Source organism: Ptychodera flava, chromosome 6 (assembly GCF_041260155.1).
Source record: "Ptychodera flava strain L36383 chromosome 6, AS_Pfla_20210202, whole genome shotgun sequence".
Taxonomy (NCBI): domain Eukaryota; kingdom Metazoa; phylum Hemichordata; class Enteropneusta; family Ptychoderidae; genus Ptychodera; species Ptychodera flava.
In genome coordinates, this window is record NC_091933.1 from 29,362,844 (window position 1) to 29,378,384 (window position 15,541).

Below are 15,541 nucleotides of genomic sequence, written 5' to 3' on the forward strand. Positions count from 1 at the left end.
GGAAAATAAAGACATAGAAAAAATTCAAAAGGTGTAATAAAACCTAAAAATATCTCATCCCTCAGATTGGATCAAAATAACTTCAAAGTTAACAGATCATGCATGTCATTAATCCAATGCCTGGTGTGGAGCCCATTCTATGTATCTCTTGATGTTATTCCGATTGTCTTGGAAATGATGTGAGATATATCGGTATGTTATTTGATAAAATCAAATCACACTCCATCCAATCCAATCCTAATCCCACTATACTACCACAGTAGAGGAAAGTTGTTCACGACAATCTAGTACTAGCGTAATTGCAGAATTTCAATTTCTTTTGGCTATGCAAGGAGGGGAGCGCCGGGAGTCAAAACTTTAATGATGCCTATATTGGTTTGGAAAAAACAGCTTTTTAAATATTACATGTTGTTTAAGTCTACCTTATTAAAGCAAAGACAACACTTAACCCTTTCATTACCACGCTTTTGGTACAATCATGTTGTTTTCAATGGAGTGGCCTGACCCATGTACACAAAAGCACGGATGAAAGGGTTAAGAAAAATGAGTGTTACTTTCAATCCTACCTATCCACACTGCTATCATCTTCCAGCAGTGCTGTGATGAAGACTGGTGGAGGCTGGTCAGCTTTATCCTTAAACGAGGCAAACTCAAACTGGACATAGCGTAGAAATAGATGATACTCGTCAAAGCCCATCTCAAAGGCATGTTTCTTGTAGAGCTTTGAAAGTATCTCAGTTTCCCATGCTGCGTCTATGAGTCTGTGTCGTATAGTGATGGTCTCCAGGAGGCGCGTCCAAATGGCCAGAAGGTCAGCTTGTTTTTCCTTCTTGCTGCGCTTGCCAGCCGCCATGTCTTTGGTTTTGAAAAGAGATGAACCAATCTCACATATGAACAATGGATCTTCTGCAAAGACATCTTGAAAGACCTGTTGCAACAGAGGAAATTTTATTTTAAAAAGATTTGTTAATGATTTGTGAGAGGAGATTATGTATGAAACATGGGGCTCACTGTATTACATACATGTAATAGTTAAAGGATAATATCTACATGTATGTGCATACCGTATGTTATAATCAATACAATAGATTCTATGCTGTGACATTGAAAAATTTTATCATAGAATTGTTATCATGCTTCCTGAAACATAACCCATCTACGATAAAAAGTGAAACCATGAATATTTGCTGACTGATGATGGAAACCTTGACAGGCACAAAATAACCTTAATATTTCTTTTGCTTTTAAATCAAATGAGAAATTTGTAACATCTAAAAGCTGGACCAGAAAATCTGTTACTTGAGGACTGCCCTTGAGGTACTGCCCTTCAAGTCAAACAGCTAAACTATGCATAGTACAGCATACAACAAATGTTTATAGTTTCTAAACACAGAAATATGTTGCTGTGAAATTATACGTCAGCCAAGAAACTCAAAATGCTGTAATGCACAGATGAATGAGTTCAGATTTGCAAGGACTGGTACTTGCATCTTACAAGAAGAACTGTACAAGTGATGACTTACATCTTTTTGCACCTGTGATGAGTAGCTATTCCCGGGACGATCTAACTTCTCCCACTGTGACAAAGACACTTCCAATAATTTCTTCTCCATGCTAACAGCTTCTGTGACTGACCTTGGCTGGTGTGTATGCACCAGGTCCTGCGACGAAAAAAGCAACAAAACAAAGATACATTATGAGTATGTCCTCTATTCAAAAGGAAAGTTACAATTGTGTATCCTCACTGTAGTCACTGTACATGTAGCAATGTAAAGATTTGCAATTTTTTCTTTCTGAAAGTTACACCAGATCATAAATCTCATAAACATCACAGTACTTTGGCAAAATGATCTAAATTTTTCAATCTTTAATGAATGTATGCTTAGATTGCCCAGTTGCCCTATCAAACAAAAAAACCAACATTTTTTCACATCAAAACTGTCAGAAGTCAGAACATTCCTCAAAATCCATCAAAATTTCAAGAATTAAACATCGTAAAGTTACAAGAAAGTAAGGGCATATAGACTTGGAAAGTGCTTTTTACTTCTAAAAGGATCACACAAATTCTTTCATGCACAAAAATGCAGAACGTTTATGATTACATGTGCAAGGTCATCTGTGGACATACATGTAAGCTGGACTGAAGGCCTATTGAGTAATTTGTTACTTCAATCTGAGATGGATCCAACACTCATTAGCATCTGTATATATCAATATTGTTTGACTTACAAAATAGGCCCTCTTTAGACACACTGGCAGCCTACTTCCCATTGCTAGAGACGGGTGAAATTCCAACATGTAAACATGCTTCAAAGCTGGCCTGTTGTAAACAAACAAATAAACAAACAAAACATACCAATGCAGGCAGGAAAAAAATTGGGAAAACACAAATTTCAGTTGTAACATGCAGAGTAACTTGTTTGTGCGAATTGTGGGAGAACTAAGTTCCGAGGACCATGGATGGTGTCTAATTATCAATTCATTCACAGCACGCACTTGGTTTGTAGGGAAAGTGCTTTTAACATGCCTTTGAACACAATGCACACCTTCTTGATCAAAATTTGAAAGCTTACAGAAGAGGATGCAAAATAACTGGGAGTGATATTTTCCATCATGAACACTTCAAATTTCACACTTACCTGCTGAGGTTCAAAGCCACTAATTGTTTTGGAACAATCTCATGTGGAAGACCAAAGTCACTGTCCCCCTCCCTTGTCATTTTCTGTATGTATTCCCTCTGCTCAGCAATCTGCAACAGGGAGAAATACTGATGTAAAATATGTAGCTGACAGAAGATGAGGTAAAAGGCAAAATATAAGGAGAGGAATGCTATAGCCATTTCATGACAAAACAACACTGAACCACAAATTGAAAGTGGAAGTGAGAAAAGTATGATGAGATGTCTATCTCTTTCACTGATGTCTCCACCACTAGAAGGATGCAAAATTTATTGTTTGTGTGACATGTGTGCAAAGCTACAGACTTCATTTCAATGTGTCCTATAACAACAACAGATAACCCAGGCAAACATAAATTACAAGAATGGGAGGTGGAAGTAGAATCGCTATGTGTGAAAATAATACCACACTCAGCACAACCACAACATACTGTAAGTTTTTGGAAATGGTAAAATAATAATCTGAGGGCTGCCCAACAAATAGACAATTGAAGAAAGAAGATTTTGAAAGAACTGGTTATTTGTTTTAGAAATGAGCAGCTTTATGCACCAACAAACCTGTCATAAAGTATGCCATGTTCATTACTACTGCTTTATACTGAAATACAGTGTGCAACACAATATTGCTGCTCAGGCATGTGTACCACCAATGATGGATAGTATTTTAATTGTCAACAAGTTTTTCAGTTCACATATATAGTGTATATATATATATGTATATATATATATATATAGAGAGAGAGAGAGAGAGAGAGAGAGAGAGAGAGAGAGAGAGAGAGAGAGAGAGATATGTAGTGCAGAGGATTATTCAAAGAATCTAAAAAACACAAAAAAACAATAAGAGAAAATGCACACCTGTTTGTCAAGTATGGACTTGATGAGGCTGCTGTGGAGTCGCAGACAGATACACTCTGCACGGTAGGTCTTCACAAAATAGCTGGCATCAAAGTCAAACCGTGGCCTTTGGTACATGGTGTTGGTAATGACCTGGGCTAGTTGTCTTTTCTCTTGCATGTCAAATACATTGTGATAGGCCTCCAGGTAACAATCCAGCAACTGTCAAGGCCAAAAAATGTCATGTAATATGCATGTCAATAACACTGCACCTGGTTCATACTGTAGAATCAGGTGTAGTGGCAGTTACCTTTCGTGAACATGCAACTATGAACATGAAGATTTTTGTTGCATGTTTTCATAGAAAAATTATAAAAATAAGAAGTGAGAACATTTTCTCATGTGTCATGTTTTTTTGGAAGAATAAAGGATTATTTTTATACATATACTGAAGAAAGTGAATTCATATACAAAGCACACACTCAATATGTGCAATTAAACTAGTGATTTTAGAACAATTAAACATATGCAAATAGAGCTCAAGTCTAAAGGTTTCTGGCTTTTTCTTTGAATTGACCTATCTTTGACTAAGAAAAAAGAATATTACTTTGTTCTGACTTTATGGCCTAGCTATTATAGAAGCATAATTAAGCATGCTAGTCTATCATCATAAAACTAAAATGTGTATGCTGCAGTAATTTTTACAACACAGAGGAATGTAATTTCACCCTCTCATTGACACGTCATGAATTATTAAAATCTAATTTAATTCTCAGGTTTCTATGGATACAGGTTGACAGATACAGCTCACTTGAGCCACCCCACTCACCTGTCGTTTGTTCTCCAGGTAATCAGCTTCACTGGTCCACAGGTCCATCAACACAGCAAACCTGTCTACTTGCTGGTGACCATAGACTGGCATGTCAACATCTCCTGCTGCTTGACTCTGTCAAAATGACAAAAAACCCCAGGATATTTCACTGATAAGTTTCAATTTCAGGTATATTCAAATGAATATCTTGGACATTTTGTAACTATGATTCCTTCAGCTGTACATGTACATCAGAAGAAAGTACTGCCTTTTCTTGAATTCATTTCATTCGGGTGGGAGGCCATCCGTAACTTAAACAGTGGGAACTCAGCTGTTATCATGAACTGGACCACATTGTAATGCTCCACAGATCATTGCAATACGTTATATGGATCATTAATTTGACATGTGCATACTTTACAAGTGCAAACAGTCATCAGTTATGACTCGCTCTCCAAACACATCAATAACAAAGAGATTAATTTGTTCTTTTGATTATCAATTATTCATAAGTGATGCTGTGTACAATTGAATGACGATGTCAGGTACCCCTTCCCTTTGTACATTAAGTTGGGGTTTTCTCGATCAAGGAAATCTAATATTTATATGACAGACATTGGTATCAATTATTCAGATTTTCATCATCATTATAAGAAACCTTATTTGAAAAGTGTTGGCATGAAAGGGCTTCAAGGTGTGAGTACATGTTTACAATCATTCACCCTTGAAAAATTGGCACTAACAATAGCAGCAAAGCTATGATTAACAGAGCAGCTAGTTCTGATGATCTAATTTATTCTCTATATGAACACACACCTGTCTCTTTCTGGCAGAGTCTGAGCGTCTGGTACTAGCTGACCCGACCGATCTGTGGTCTTTGTCTTTCTCGATGAAATGTGTGGCAATGAGCAATAGATCTTTCTCCAAATTCCTGCAAGAAAAAAATGTCACGTATGGAATGATCATGTCAAATGAAAGTTTTATATAATATGCACATTCCACAAGCGCTGACTATGAGTTCTCTCTGAAATTTACAATATAAGAAATTCAAAATGCAGCACACAGCAGTTTTGTATGTTTTAGCAGCCAACAGAAGTTTTCAAAGAACAAGATGAATTGAAGAAATTAACACACAGGAAATGTATGTTTTACACACCTTGTATGTATGGATAGACATTATGTTTCACAGAGGTTGCGTGTGCAGGCAACAATACACGCCCTTTCATAAAAGAAATTTCTTCAATGCAAAATCCTGATTTTATATTATTTTATAATTCTTATACTGACAAATGATACAGATTGACCTCAATATCAATGATAAAAGATGATGGCTGCTTCTCATCTCAGTGGAAGGTATATGAATGAATGATGTTACATGTTTGTGTGCATTAAAAATTCTTAACCACTGTTCGGTCACGACTGTGTCACTCACTCAAGGTCTTTCATTGCAGCATCATAGATGATGTAATATCCTCTCTGATCTTGGACATGAACCCTGCCATCTTCAAGTGTGTAGAAATCATCATGGTTTTCAACTTCTGAAAATTCCATGAATTCTGCCTCACTGATTCTGTGAGAAAGAAAGAAAGAAAGAAAGAGAGGCAAGGTGTAAGCATGGTACTGCAAATACACATTTCAACAGTTGGATTTGTAAAATAAGACAGACATCTTATGAAGCACACTGACCCAATATATGAATACCTGCTGAAATATCCAGACAGACTGTAAGGACACACAAGGAGAGCCAACTCTTCATAACCACATTTGCCTCATGCACACACATGTATCTTGTTCATTTGAAGGCAGGGATTACATGACTTACTTGTAATCAGCCGGTGTGTAATGAAGATAATGATGGGATCCCAGACCACCACCGCCGTCCTGACCACCTTCACGGACACCGACTCGATGGTTCTGACTGTAGATTGCAAAAAAGACAATTTACAGACAATAATGATCACACTTTTCTAGTTGAATCTATGTAGGTAAAGTTGAACGGTTGGAATTTGTGAAATTTAATAATTGGACTGATGATATTACATGTACCTTGTGGACGTAAATGTTGATGAATATTAGATTGTATATCTAGGTAGTTCTTGAAAAGGCCGCATTTACAACAACAAATTCTACCGGTAGTTTGTCTCAGTATTGTTTGTGATACACTCCAGCTTGTCCAGTACACAAAATTAGTTTCACGAAATGAACTTTAGTATCAATGATAAATTGTTGCTCTGTTATAGAGTTCATATCCTGGAAGTCCCTGCCATGAGTTATCCTGGAAAGAATGTGTGTGAGATGCTAAGATTTAAGCTTAAATTCCTGTGTCAGTCGCACCTTGTCTTCTTCTGGTGTCCATTTTCCAGAGACAATCCACCATCATTGATAGTCAGGGTTCTTTCAACTGATCGGAAGTAATTTAGAATACTCAGACACTGGAGACAAAAAAGGTGAAAAGAAACAACAACCGATGAAATCGACAAATATATTCCAAGCAAGCAAAGACACTTGAGTTCATCAGTTGTTGTTATAACAAAAATAAAAATGGCCAAATTTCATAAGTGAACTAGACTTTCAGGTAAAACACACTGTCAATACTGTTTATGTTGTCTGAGTGCACGTGCACTATTGTGAAATTTCAAACACGGACTTTTTAAGAATGGCAAAAATATCAAAAGCATTGACAGAAACTTACTACTGATTCTTCTATGAATACAGAAAGAACAGAGGAAATACAAGTCATCAAACTTTCTGTATCAAACTGTTGAAAATAATTTGATTGAGCATACATATAGGGAACTGTTGTTCTTTCGTTGTTTCAAATTTAATGACTAATTGAAGGCTAACAGTTACACATCTTTCATAGTTATTTGGTGCAACTGTCTTTATGAAAAGATTATGGAAAATACCGACAGGAAAACATACAAGTTTCTTTAATAATGAAGTTGGATTTCCTGCAAAGCAATAAAACCAAAAGCATTGCCACTCCTGTTTTACATCATATCAAAGATGGTGAGTATACAATAAGCTTCAATGAGAAGTACGTCCCTGCACCAATTATTGATTCTGTGCATAATCCTACTATTCTTTAACAAACACAGATGTGTTAACACCTGCTTTATTACAGAAATGGAGAGAAAGATGCAATGGTGTGATTGATCTCAGTCTGCTGTACATGTACACTCACCGTTCTCTGTAGATCTCGTATCCTGAGATGCCTGAGATTGAGAAATGACAGGTATCCACCCTGTATCATGGTTGGGTCTTGATGTCCCTCGTCGTCGTCATCAAGACCTAACATCTGCATGGCATTGAAATAGTTGTACTCATCACTGTCGCGTCTCTTCCGTCCTCCTGCACTGCCCAAGCGTCCAGAGTAGTTGACACTGTCCACGTCTTTTTCGTCAAATTCAACAATGGTCATGTCTTCCTCTTTTGTTGTCCTGAAGTGGAAAGTAATGGATGAGGAAGAACATTAAATTTTAAAATATTGATACAAAGCAACTCCTGACAGCTAAAATAAGTTACATGTACCTGAAATTACATCACTGGGTTTGTTTTTACAATGTGACATTGTCATTTCAATTGCATATCTATGATACCAGGGGAGGAGACACAATACTTATACAACAAAACAATGTGTACATTAACCTGTAACAACACAGCAATTTACACACTGCACCTGCACACACATACGTGTAAAATCTAACTATTGTTGAGTTTATTCAATCACAGAGCTTTACTTCATTTGCTCACGCTGACTCTTTGGGGAGAGTACAGTAAGCTTGATTTGCTGCAATATGTTCTGATGATAAGGTTGTTGAAAGTGTTGTTAGAAAACAATGCTAGCAGTTGAACATGTTTATAAGTCTTCTTTTCACAGTGCAAGTACTACGTACGGCATATGCACTATGCCTGTAAATGTCTTCAAAACTGACGTATTGATTGAAGTGTCTTTCAAACAGTTCACAACTCAGATAGTAATGTTTTTTCCCAATCAATGTACTAGCTGTGTGCACTCCTGTAAAGTTTGTAAAGCAACGGTGGCAGTACAGAGCTTGAAAATGAAAGAATTATACTGTTCCTAAAACCTTTTGTATAAGATATAAGGAAACTTTCACTCATTCCTGTTTGAAATCATGAATAAAATTCAAGGGTTACCATGCAAAATTTGCTACCGGAGAAACAAATTACTCATTGACAATATTTCCAATACTTGAAATTCAAAATGGCTGCTACCCCTGCATTAACTCAATGGGGTAAAATTAAGTTGATTTTTCAGAAAGAAGCTACCGAAAACTTTATTTTCTCCATGAGCTTCAAATTGAACACCAATATATATAAAGTGATAGACCAAAACAGTATTGTGAAAGTTTGAGAGTTTGAATACATGTTCCCAAGGCCCATTCTACCTTTAACACATTAAATTTCACACATGGTCTATACCTACCCACTATACAGGTTACTGTTTAAGTAAATCTTCCGCCAGATGGCATTGGTATTTGATGATGACCTATATGATGTCACTGAAATAGGCTGTGCAACAGGAGGATCTCGGACTGCCACTGCATGGTCCTTCAACGCATCCTGTACCTTCTGTAAATCAAAGTATCATAAACAGGGCTATCAGTATACGGTACATCTGTTGGATACAAATGAATGGAGTCATTCTGCACCTTTCCATGCACCTTTCCATGCTTTCAGGGATGGTGTACATTCATGTGCAAGTACAAGGAGAAAGAAAATATGTGTTTTTTGAGAGCTGACACTGACTTCTCTCCAAAGGAAAGTCAATAAAAACATTTTTATAGTATTTCACTGCGTCATGCCATATCGGAAGGCAATCTTGACTGAAAGTTGTAACTGAATGTCAGTCAATTTCAGAGAGAAGAAGACTCAAGCGTCTTATCTTATGACCTGAATTCCTTGTCTGAATTGTGGGTAAAGTGAAGTTGAAGCTGATACTCACACTTGAGTCGGTGACTGTGAGAAATCTTGACTGGGCTTTCAGAAGTTCATCTATGTTTCCCCTCTGTCTGAGGTTAGTTAACATCTTCACCTGATGTGGATCTGCTTCTGGTCTGCAGTGGATCAAAGGGCATATTTTTATTTCTTTAACCATACATGTATATGCCATCAAATTGTCCATAAATGGTGTAATATTGTAAACTATTCAGAGGCTGGTCTGAATTCATGATATCAAACTTGTTTCTACATAGTCGAATGCTTCAAAAAAGCAAAGATCAGGATCTCAGTGAAATTACTCTCTTTCCAAATTGAATCAGATGACTCTAAATTATGTAACATTGACTGCAGCCCTTTTAATCATTACAATTCTGATTAAAATCCATTAAGTCATTCTATTTGGTTCAAACACCATTTAACATGTATTCAACCATGGGACTGGACCGACGCACACTACACTGTGGATGAACTAATTAAAGTTACCATGATTTAATATTCATCACAGGCTTCAGCTGATATTAGAATATTGAGAAAATACCTGATAGTGAAAGAGACAAGTCATTGTAAACTTACTTGACTTTGATGAATGGCAGCCAGTTGGATTCCTTTTTCAGAGCTTGTGCAGGACTGTCAGCTCCCCAGGTCTCCATACCAAGCTGAAATCATACGGTACACATTTATACCATTATCATATCTGTGCAATTCATTTGATAACAAACTGGTGATGCACTGTTCCACATTAGAATTCCCCTCGCTTAAAAAGTTGCTGTAATCTGCCAGGTAAGCCAAGTAGAAGTAACTTGAATGGCAGGGAAATGACATATTGAAAGGGGTAGATGATATTGGCTTATCTACAACCAAATTGACCACCTCGATAAAAATTTCAATGGAAAACAAAGGGTTAACACCATGTAAACACTCAATGTCAACAGGGACTAATGCAAGAACCAGGGATCAAAGACTACCCCTTTCAGAAGTACCGTACTCTGTGGAACAATGACAAGTACACCTGAGGTATATGATAAAATATTGCACACTACACTTGCCAAAGTATCTGTTGCATCAATGCAAAGCTGAGTAGCATAGCTTTCTGTGATACCACATAAGAATTCAGTTCATCAATTGTGGGAACAAAATATCTGCATTCCTGGAAGAACACATCAACTGAATCCATACAATAATAAAGTATTGAATAATCACTTTGTTTTGAACAACAACACAAGACCAAAGGACACGAAAAAACAACTTGAAGGTGATTGTTCTTTTAGAACTTTTGACCCCTGAATTTTGAGAGAACACTTTTCTTTCATTGACAAAGCCAGATCTCTGCAGGGGAATTTGCACAACAGTGTAATGGAGAGAATGACTGAAAATGACAATCCAGATTAAAATGTTGCATGATACAACGTCACTGTAATAAGTTACCTCAATTTTGTCATAGGTTGGAAATGTTCTCTGCTGTTCCTGCTTAGCAAAGGCTGCCCTGAATTTCCTATTCACATTGGCGACCAGTTCCATTTCATTGGCAGAAGTAGAGATTTGATTGATATCCTAAATTGAAACAAAAAGGAGACTTTCTGGTTAAAAACCTACATTAACAATACAAATGTGAATCAAAATTTTCTTTTTCTGCAGAGTTGCTGTTGTTTGATATAACCATAACAAAAACACAAGCTCTGATATTCATTTAGTGAGAGAAAACTTTCTTTTTCTGCAAGGCTGTTGATTTTTGAAACAGTTTGACAAATCATTAGCAGTAATAATCTTTATTTTAAGTTTGCATTATTTACTAGTGTGAATGATGGTTCACTTGAACTTGTTGCAAAATGCGAAAATGCACCGGTGCACTGCACATTGCTGAGCAAGAAACTTACCATTTGAATTCCATAGCAAGCCATAAGAAACTCTAGCACGGGTTTTAAACTCTCTAAATCTGTGACATGGGTAGGGATTCCCTGGGTAGCTTCATTTGAGACCAGTCCACCACCTGAAAGTATACAGAGAAAGCATTTTCTTTGTAAGCTTGGAGTTTTCTGATGACTTGATCTGCTGAGTAGAAAACTCAAGAATAACATCGGCTGGAGTGACATGGTATGTGTATGGACGTTGAAATATACCTATATATACATGAAGCAAGGGGAAAAGGCAAGTACATGTATCATATATTATGAGTAGTGAGTAGGTGAAGACGTAATTTAGAATGCTGAAGCTGCCGGAACATAGCTGATGACACAAATGTGTACTCAGTATTGTCCCAAAAAGCATTATAAACATAAGCTGTATAAACATAAGCAGTATTACAAGTTCAAGTTCTGGTTTTTTTTAACCCAGATAATTTGTAGACGCAATACACAGAGGTGTGCGAAAGTCATCAATGTTCCTTCAAAAAGAATGTGTACAGTTGCCTATGCTTGGCCATGCAGCATGATCCCTATCTGAATTCTAGACAGAAACTACATGTATAAATGTTTGGCTGGAAATGATAGCCTGGGCACAGTGCCTATGCATAGTTCAGAATGTGGTTGGATTCCAAGTGAAAGCTGATTCTGAACTTTACCTGAGGCTGCCAGTATACTGCCACTGACATTAGCAGGCACCGTGTGTGTGCTGATAAGATTGACAGATGCAGAAAGCGGTGCTGTCGGCCCTGATGCTGCTGACCCAGGACGGGAGGCCAAACTGGTTCTCCTGAAGAAAGCATCCCCCAGACTTGATTTCCTGTGTTCACTCCTGGCTGTGTAAGCACTTCGGCTGGAGTCGGGCATTTCAGCTTTGCTGACTTCTTCAGTGATTTGGCTTGTTGGAGTTGGCACAATTTCATGTTTGTGACTCACTGATACCCACTCCAGGACCTTCAGTGATTAAAAAAATGAGTGTTCAAGTGTTTTTTGGTACATGAATGATTTGTTTCAAAATTAATCTGTGTCAAAATGACCTTAGTAATTAAAAATGATGAGTCTAGGAAATTTTAAGTTTTGGTAGACATGTAGTTCAAACACACTTACAAATATGAATACAATTAGATAGTTACAACATTTACTGTAAAACTATGCATTATGTGAAATATGGGTAGGTAACAAGAACAAGTTTTTGACTTTGAGACAATGCAAAATTGTTGCCATTCTTTAAAGATGGAGCTAAAGTATTTATTGTCATGCAATATTTGGTATACACTATTCACAGACTGTGAAGATTTACAGATACATGCCAGTACAAGCAAATTTTTCAGAATATTCATAATCTAGAACTCAAAGTGTTTTGAAATTTATCGATGGGAATATGAGTATAGGGTAACCTCTGCTGACACTACTATTGATATAAAATGTAGTAAGCCATCAAAACCAAACAATATTCTAAAATGGCATGTTACTTTGGAATTTAGTACAAAATATGATCAGATTTCAAACCATCTTCTGAATGATTATATGAATATCTGAGTGCCATAGTTAGCATTGCTTCAAATTAACTAAAATTCTACCAAAGTTGCTTTGACCCTAGTGTCACAATAGTATAATACCACGTATTTATTTTGATTTAGCTATGAAAGTAGCTAGGTGAGCTCTAATTGCTATAAACTGTGTGACAGGAGTGTTCTCTGGGAAGCTTCAGATTTCTGGAATTAATTAAATATAAGACATGAATGCTCTGCAGCAGTGGTTCTGTACTCTATCTGTTGTACAAAATGACTATTGAAGCATTCAGTATAGCATGAACGTGCGAACTGTATTCACTAAGGAAGGACCTCTTTTATGGTTTAATTGTGTCTATAGACACATGCATCATGGGCACACGTGAATCATGCTTTGTCATGAATGAGAAAAGCCAACAATAGCCCAGTAAATTGCTATTCAGATATTTTGAATAACTCTAAAGTCTGTCGTGGAAAATGAAATCAAACTTGACAGTTTGATGAATATTGGCAGGCAATGAGATTATTGAGCAAAGAAAACACACACCCCTGCCTCCTTATATGGATTTAAAACTGCAAGTCAAGTTGCATGTAAAACATTAATCCATACAAGCACAGTGCATTAAGGTCAATCTCACAAAATCTCACAGCAAAGACACCAATTAAAAGAGGATGGTTTTCTAAATGATCCGATTAAGAACAATGGGAATTTGAAGCCATTATTATGTACCTGCATTGTTCAGTAAAACTCATTTCAGAAATACAGTTAATAGTAAATTAACCAACCGCACTATTGCAATCTATAATCAGTGGAATTACTTTCTTGGCTTTTAATCTGCCAGACAATGGATGGACTGTAACCTTTAAATTTTATTTTATGAGAATAGCATTAGCACAGAACAATCCAGAGCTTTCAAGAACTCACCTTGAGGTAAGAATGGATTTTTTTGATGGAGTGAAGGTGGCACGTGAGCCACCTGGTGTAAATTTGTATATCTGCTAAGGTAACCAAACCTGCAGCAATGGCCTGTTTTGAGGAGTACAGATCGTCTTTGGCAACAGCAAGACGCTTGGCTCTTGCAATGGCATCATTGTACTCTGACATTATTAAGCTGAAAATTGAAATAGATAGATTAACAAACATATTTATATGTGTGTAGAGTATACAAAAACATGCTTGTACTATATGTTTTATGTCGGACATAATGAACATTGCCCACTCCATAGGATTCAATGGTAACTTGTCAATGATGTTGCGGGCCGCATAGTCATCATTTGATTGAAAGTGAACCAGAACTATTTTCAACTTGACAACTTTGGGATTTAAAAATGATCAAATTACATGTTTTAATGGGAAATATTGTTTTTACAATATTACGTATGAAAATTCAATAAACCACATAACAGTGATTCAAGTACATGTATATCAATGTGCCATTCGATGATAAAAATTGTTCTATTTTTTCAACAGATATTTGCCTACAAGGTCATTTGTACGTAAACCCCAAAATTTAGAGTTAAAACTACGTGAGACAGGCAATGTAACCAATAGCCCAAACAAAGGACTATATACCCTTGAGGCAGGAGACCATCTGTCCTCCTTAAATTTCTCAAGCATTTTTATTTTCAAAAATCAGAATAAGTGGTTTCTAAATTTGGAAAAGTATAATTTGTAGATATTAATAGTAGTGCTAACCTAAAAAGCCTAGATTAACAATGTAACATATCAACTTTCCGAGACATTTAAACAAACAAAACACAACAGACGTATTTTTCTTGTATAGCAATAATAACTTTCAATCGAGATTCAGATTTGGTTGAAGTTGATGATTTGAAGTTGCAAATTTGAAAATAAAATAATTGATTAATTATACATTACTGTTACTTTTTATGTGAATCACTTTGACCTGGAAGACTGCAATATGATTGTACAGTAGGCAGTCTTCACTGAATTGTACAAAAGTGTAACATCTGTGCATGTTTGGGGTGAACACGATATTTAGGTAACTTTCGGTTGGCATCACCTTATGATACATGTAACTCCACTACATCCCTGTAACTTTACTACATCCCATTCACAAAAATAGTCATGATGACTATACTACATCAAGACTCAAAATTACTGTAACTTCAAAAAATAGTTTTATTCACAGACTTGTACCACAGTCTAATCAACTGTATAAGAGCTGACCATTTCAAAAGATTGAAACTATTACAGTTGAACTTCGCTATGCTAGCTTCTCTGTCTTTTCATCATTGCATTGCACTATCCGGTTTACATTTACTTTTCAAATTCCATGTCACACCAGAAATGAAGACATGTTCTTTTCAACAATGACAAGTTTACTATACACAAATGGCTTCTTTGATAAAATGTAAGCAGTTTAGTGGTAAACAAGACTGGTTCTTGGTAAAAAAGTTGACACTACTAGTAAACATGACAATTTTCTATGAAACACTGCCAGTGTATGGGATAAACAAATTCAAATTCTTTTAAAATCTAGCAGTTTTCTGTTCAATACATTTCCTCATGTATGAGTTATAAAACTTGTCTCAGTTTTATTTGACTGTCAAAGTGTCATATCTTACAAGTAGATGATGTTGCCTAGGAGGCAACTAATCGTTCGCTTTATCCTTATATGTAATAGTATTTAAATGAGACACAAATCCACCACTTTCATTCAAGTAATCAACTACGGCTAAAAAAGATAAATTGTGCTGTTCCGATAACATGGTTTTCAAAAATAGGGTAGGTAGGTCGACTGAAATTTTTTTTTTCCAAATATTTTTATGTTTAAATATGCATCAGGTGTTCAGGGTGGTCAAACACTGGCCAAAACATTTCTAG

At 36.3% G+C, this 15,541-nt stretch overlaps 1 protein-coding gene across 4 annotated transcripts in view; it reads right to left on the reverse strand.

The window, feature by feature from the left end:
• LOC139135437 (uncharacterized) overlaps nucleotides 1-15,541 on the reverse strand; it is a 46,743-nt gene that overhangs the window by 27,700 nt on the left and 3,502 nt on the right. For all 4 annotated transcript variants that reach the window (XM_070702816.1, XM_070702815.1, XM_070702818.1 and 1 more), the window contains exons 6-23: nucleotides 13,619-13,805; nucleotides 11,842-12,136; nucleotides 11,159-11,271; nucleotides 10,710-10,835; nucleotides 9,858-9,940; nucleotides 9,289-9,400; nucleotides 8,770-8,915; nucleotides 7,507-7,762; nucleotides 6,657-6,754; nucleotides 6,145-6,240; nucleotides 5,755-5,892; nucleotides 5,139-5,253; nucleotides 4,341-4,457; nucleotides 3,533-3,733; nucleotides 2,640-2,749; nucleotides 2,230-2,320; nucleotides 1,524-1,661; nucleotides 567-928 (exon numbers count right to left, since the gene is read on the reverse strand). In XM_070702816.1, coding sequence (XP_070558917.1) covers nucleotides 567-928; nucleotides 1,524-1,661; nucleotides 2,230-2,320; nucleotides 2,640-2,749; nucleotides 3,533-3,733; nucleotides 4,341-4,457; nucleotides 5,139-5,253; nucleotides 5,755-5,892; nucleotides 6,145-6,240; nucleotides 6,657-6,754; nucleotides 7,507-7,762; nucleotides 8,770-8,915; nucleotides 9,289-9,400; nucleotides 9,858-9,940; nucleotides 10,710-10,835; nucleotides 11,159-11,271; nucleotides 11,842-12,136; nucleotides 13,619-13,805 — 2,784 coding nt within the window. The remainder of the gene's footprint in view (nucleotides 1-566; nucleotides 929-1,523; nucleotides 1,662-2,229; nucleotides 2,321-2,639; nucleotides 2,750-3,532; nucleotides 3,734-4,340; nucleotides 4,458-5,138; nucleotides 5,254-5,754; nucleotides 5,893-6,144; nucleotides 6,241-6,656; nucleotides 6,755-7,506; nucleotides 7,763-8,769; nucleotides 8,916-9,288; nucleotides 9,401-9,857; nucleotides 9,941-10,709; nucleotides 10,836-11,158; nucleotides 11,272-11,841; nucleotides 12,137-13,618; nucleotides 13,806-15,541) is intronic.